The sequence below is a fragment of the Octodon degus genome, unplaced genomic scaffold, assembly GCF_000260255.1.
Source record: "Octodon degus isolate 3935 unplaced genomic scaffold, OctDeg1.0 scaffold00163, whole genome shotgun sequence".
Taxonomy (NCBI): Eukaryota; Metazoa; Chordata; class Mammalia; order Rodentia; family Octodontidae; genus Octodon; species Octodon degus.
In genome coordinates this window covers 3,183,412-3,189,217 of record NW_004524739.1, presented here as the reverse complement: position 1 = coordinate 3,189,217, position 5,806 = coordinate 3,183,412, and the positions used below count along the sequence as shown (strand labels likewise).

Sequence of the window (5,806 nt, the reverse complement as noted above, 5' to 3'; positions counted from 1 at the left end):
TGGCCTTGAGCTCACTTTATAGCCTAGACTGGTCTTGAATTAACAGCGATCCCCCTGCCTCAGCCTCCCAAGTGTTGGAATTACAGGTGTGCACCACTGCCCTAGCCTGAGTCGGGTCTTGAAGGATGAATTGAATTTCATATTCCATGGAGAAAAGATAAAAACAAAACTCTGAGCTGAGGGAGGAACATGTAGAAAATGTGCAGGGGCAAAAAAAATGTCTTTTAAGCAGCTTGAGCTCACAGACTTTGTCAGCTTACAGGGCAAGTCTGATTATCTGTCAGAATGCCAGTGACAAGCCATGGGCATAATACAAAGGAGCAGCTAGTCCAAAATCGGCTTGCTGTGAGCAGGATTTTTCTTTGGGATGCAGACCTAATACCTCTGCTCATAGAAACTTCACTGATTCCTCCCTGCCCAGTCTGCTAGGGCTCTGGACAGTGCCTGTCCTCATGGCAGGGTCATCCCACAGGCATGGGCTCATTTCACTGCCCTCTGCCTGGTCTGGGGTCAGCCCCTTGCCAGGTAGTCTCTCTAACATCAAACTGCCAGATTCAGAGCAGATCAGCTACTCACTGCCGTCCATGGCTTTGAGCAAGTTATTTACCTCTTCTGTAGCTTTGTTCCTCTGCTGCAAAAGCAGAACAATAGTATGAAAGTGACAGTCATAGATGGAAGCTGGCCTCTAAAGCATTGAGCAGGATGCCTACCGGTGAGCACTCAATAAGCAGCGCTTATGCCTCTGACAAGGACTCCCTGCTTCTCCAGCTGTGTATCGGAATACATGCGCTCCTTAACACTTCACTTTCTTTTAAAAGCTCTTTATTCTTTCTGCCCCTGATCATCCACTCCTTCCTAGTTAGCCATTTTCTGTAGAGAGTTTTTAACTGGCTTTTTGCTGCTGTTTCTCAGTCTTGGTGAAGCACTGCTTTCCTCACTGTGGTCCAGATCTTAGGCTCCCAGATCCTTGGGGGCACTGGGAGGCGGTTAAGGATTCCCAAATTTACCTCAGGATGCTGATGTAGAGTGATATAATTAAGAGTACTGGCTCTGGAATTAAATAAACCTGCTATTTACCAGTCACCTTAAGCCTATGCAAGTCCCATTATCCTGCAGAACCTTGTTGCCTACTAGGTAGCCTGGGCCTGTTCATACTTCCATCCCAGAAGTGTTACATCTTAGGTCATTGTACTTAAAGGCTTTAGCACAGAGCCTGGTATATAAGAAATAGTTTCATGAGTCCCTGCCTCCATTATTACTATTATTGCAAAGTATTTTTTTTAAAGCTTTTTAAAAATAGCTCAGTGGATTAAAGTGCCTGCTTAGACGCAGGGGCCAGGGCTCGTTTCCCCAGCCTGCTGTGCTGGCCCCACCCCCCGGGGCGCCCTGAAACATCGATTGAGACTGGGCATGGTAGCGCACCTGTAATCCCAGCGCTTGGGAGGCTGAAAAACAGGAAGGGTCACTACAAGTCCAATCTATGTAGTGAGACCCTGGACTAAATACATTTAAAAAAAAAAAAATGGTTTGCTTTGGTTTGGTTTTTTGCTGTGCCAGGGATTGAACTTGGGACCTCGTGCTTGCCAGGCAAGCAGTTATGGCACTGAGCTATATCCCTAGCCCCATTGCAAAGTATTTTTGAAAATCACAATTTTCTCCAGAGATCAAGCCTTAGGTATAATTAAAAGGTGGAAGTTCTGTAGGACACAGGTACATTGCCTCAGCCTGGTGTGGTGCTCTGGCCTTGCGCTAAGAACCTCTGGTAGGCAGTTAGTTACATATGGCTTTGCTAAGAGTTATGACAATAAAAACATTTGGGCAGAGAAAAGAATTACAAAGCTGAAGTCTTAAGAGGGTGAAAAAAGAAAAAAGGTCCCTTGGTTACTGAAGAGTCTTGGGACCCAGTGGCCTAATACACTGTCAGTGTTGTCTGGTTGGCAGCTCCCCTTTCCTAAAGTTTTTTTTTGGGGGGAGTGGGGGTTGTTTGTTTGTTTGTTGTACAAGAGCACAAATGTACTTTTATTTTCCATTAGTTTAAATTCTTTTTATTTTAGGGAAGGGTCAACAGGGTGTTCATGGTCTCACTATTAGATTGGACTCCCAGTGTTCTGCTTGTTTACAGCCTCCCAAGAACTGGGATTACAGGCGTGCACCACCACACCCAGTCTCAATTGCCATCTCAGGGCTCCCCAGGAGCGGGCCGGCAAAGCAGGCCTGGGGATCAAACCCCGGCCCTTGCACCTGCTTGCAGGCACTTTAATCAGCTAAGCTATTTGGCTGGCCCTAAATTCTTGAGGGGTACAGCATCACATGGATTCGGCATCTGATGGCCTTAGCAGGAAGGTTGCTTCGGAACTTGGCATGAGCCACACCGCTGTTTCCATGGGCCCGAGTTACTTTTCCCCAGATCACTCTGATTTTGTTTGGCTTGCCACCTGGAGTCACTGTGTTGTTTTTCGCTTTGTACACATAAGCACAGCTCTTGCCCAAGTAGAATTCTATTTCGCCCCAAGCATAAGCACCTTCAATTTTAAGAAGAGTTGTGTGTTCCCTCTGGTTCCCTCTGGTTCCAGAGTCCCTGCTTATAGCCAACAAGAATGTCCTTGCACCACAGTCTTCCAGACATACTGGCCTTTTCAAAGCCCTATTCCCATCAGGCCTCCCAAGACTCCAAGATGGCAGAAAAAGTTGTTTTGTTTTTAAATAAAAGTAACATATAAAGGAGCAGCCAAATAGCTCAGTGGACTAAAGCGCCTGCATGCAGGTACAGGGGCCAGGGGTTTGATTCCCCCAGCCTGCCATGCCAGCCTCACCCTGGGGCATGCTGAGACAGCAATTGAGACTGGGTGTGGTGGCATGCACCTGTAATCCCAGCTCTTGGGAGGCTGTAAACAGGCTGATCACTATGAGTCCCATCTAGTAGTGAGACCCTGAACACCCTGTAGACCTGTCCCTAAAATACAAAAAAAAAACATAACACATAGACATGGTCACTAGGCTTCCCTCAAAAAGCCTCTGGCATGCCAAGTTTGGTGGTGAATACCTAAAATCCCAGCATGTGTAAGGCTGAGGCAGGATTGCTCTTGAGTTCGAGGCCAGCCTGGGCTTCAAAGTGAGTTCAAAACCAGCCTAAATTACATAGCAAGATCCTGTCTCGAAGAGACACACACAAAAAAGCCTTTCTCTCCACTGCCCCTCTCTGTTAGAGAAAGGGCTGCCTTTAAGCCTCAGGACCCACCCACCCATAAACCGGTGGAGAGCAAGTAGATACCTGAGGCTCCCAGACGTGCATCTTGAGAACTATTTGGGGTATCCTCATGTGGAGATACTGGTGGATCAGGAGAGCTGAAGCCTTAGAATCTATATTATTAGGGCCGAGGAGATATACCTCAGCTGTATAATGGCTGGCGAGCGCAAGGTCCCGAGTTTGATTCCCAGTATCTCAAAAAAATAAATCTGTATTACTATTATTTTTTTTTAGGATCTATATTATTCACAGAATCATCACATGATTCTTAGCGCCAAGCAAGTTTGGGGGACCCAGGGCTGGTCCAGGCCAGCAAAGGCTTTCACTAATAGTTCTCTGTCCCAGACTGGGCACTGGGGACAGGGAAGCAATTGGGTTGATGCACATGCAGTGGAGAGTCAGCCTGTGCCCCATTACTCCTTACAGTCCCTCCCTTTTCCAGCAGAACCTAATTCCTGGCCACACATGGCAGCTCAGACACATTGCCTGACCTACTTTGGGAAATGATTGGCGCCGAAGACGCCCAGTGTAGCCTGGCTGACATTAACGTCTCTCTTTGGCTTTGTGCTCAGACTAAAGAACCTGGAGCTTGCAGCCATGGGAGGATCAGACGTCCGCGTGAGGATGCTGGCGGCCCCTATCAATCCATCTGACATAAATATGATCCAAGGTAACCTTGGTTTCTGGGGCTTATGTTAATTGGCTTTCTCGCTCAGCTGCCACCTCCATTGCCTTCCTCAGGTATGGATGTGAAATCCCTGTGATTAGCACAGCGCTTCTCCAGAGGAGCAGTCCACAGACTGCATCAGCCCTCCCTAACCTCCCTTGCCTGAACATGAGGCTTTGAGAGCCAGGAAGGTTGCAGTGGGACACAGAGCAACCACTGTGAAGGGCCGGCTACATGCTTGGCTCCTTTCTTACGTTACTTGATCGTTGATGACCATGAACACTAAAGGGTCCCCACTCTGGATGGACAAGGAAGCTGAGGCTCAGGTGTTAGGTGGATGCTTGGCCAGAGGCAGAGCCCCACTCAAGCTCCAGTCTGACTCCAGAGTCTGTACTTTGAGCAAGGCATGGTGGCACATGCCTATGATCCTGTACTCAGAGGCTGAGGCAGGAGGATCACAGGTTGAAAGGCAGCCTGGACTACATAGTAAGACTGTGATTCAAAACACAAAAAATGAGGCAAAGTCCATGCTCTCGCCCTGCCCACATTTCATGGTACGACCCTTTGCTTTCTCCTCCCTTAGGGAACTACGGCCTCCTTCCCAAGCTGCCTGCTGTTGGAGGAAATGAAGGCGTTGGACAGGTGGTCGCAGTGGGCCCCAGTGTGACTGGGCTAAAGCCAGGAGCCTGGGTGATTCCGGCCAATGCTGGTTTGGGTGAGTTTTCCCTGGTGGTGGCGGCCCTTTTCTTCTCCCAGATCATATTCTGCAAAGCAACCCCACCCCAGAGGCTTTGCTCATTGGTTAGTGCGTGCGGTCCTGTTAAGTTCCTGCATTGCTTCTGTGACAGCAGAGCAGAATGCTGCTCCTTTTACTCTGGAGCCAGTACACCTGCTCCTATCTGCCCGGGCCCATGCTGATGGGAGCTGTAATTCTCTGAATCCCTACATCCCTAAGTCCCTGCTGGAAGGTGCAGTGGAGAATACAGATAAGATAATCCCTGTCTTCCAGAGGCTCAGATCTAATTGAAAACATTTCTAAACCAGTAACTTCAGTAAAGGAAGTAAGTGTTCTGAGTTCATGAGAAGCAGGGGGCACTTCTGGCTCCCTTGCACACATGCACGTGTGTGTGAGTGTGAGTTTGTCTTAGGGAAGAATCGCCAATAGGCTTTGTGGATGAGACTTCATTAGAACAGATTTTTGAGGGGCAGGCTTTGCTAGGTGGAAACAAGCTAATAATCATGTCTTGTGAAAGAAGTAAAATAAGCAATGACACAGGGTGAGTTTGGGAGATGGTGGCAAACCCAGGGCAGCCTCAGCAGAGGCTCTGCATGTGACAGAGGGCGCATGAGTGAGAAAGACGGCTGAGGAGTACAGTGAGGGCTACATCAGCTGAGGCCCTGCCAACACCACGCTAAGCCGTAGGATCTTCTTCCTGTATAAAAAGGAGTCATTAGTGTGTTTTGCTTTTCAGCACTTAGACAGTTTTGTTTTGTTGTCAGCACATACTTAGTTTTGTTTTTGCAGTGCGGAGGATTGAACTCGGGACCTTTGCCTTGAGCTGTATCCTCAGCTCTTTCTTTAGTTCTTATTTTGAGACAGGATCTAGCTACATTGCCTAGTTACCCTTATGGGGCTCAAACTTGCAATCCTTCTGCCTCAGCCATCCTGGAATCACAGGAATGTGCCATTGACTGGTTTTTATACCAATAGGACTTCACATCTGAGTATGGTGTGCACACCTGCAATCCTCGCTCTCTTGGAGGCAGGATGATCCAAGTCCCACCTGAAGAACTTAGCAAGAAACTGTCTCAATGGGGCTGGTGAGATGGCTCAGTGGTCTAAAGCACCTACTTAGAACAAGCTTAGCAAAGCACAGGGACCGTGGTTCAAT

At 48.2% G+C, this 5,806-nt stretch overlaps 1 protein-coding gene and 1 pseudogene across 2 annotated transcripts in view; one reads left to right on the top strand and one right to left on the bottom strand.

Moving 5' to 3' along the window:
• The window catches only part of Mecr (mitochondrial trans-2-enoyl-CoA reductase), a 39,033-nt gene that overhangs the window by 14,664 nt on the left and 18,563 nt on the right, over positions 1–5,806 (top strand). For both annotated transcript variants that reach the window (XM_004642905.3, XM_023703096.1), the window contains exons 2-3: positions 3,820–3,917; positions 4,498–4,629. In XM_004642905.3, the coding sequence (XP_004642962.2) occupies positions 3,820–3,917; positions 4,498–4,629 (230 nt within the window). The remainder of the gene's footprint in view (positions 1–3,819; positions 3,918–4,497; positions 4,630–5,806) is intronic.
• Positions 2,284–2,626, bottom strand: LOC105743757 (annotated as a pseudogene).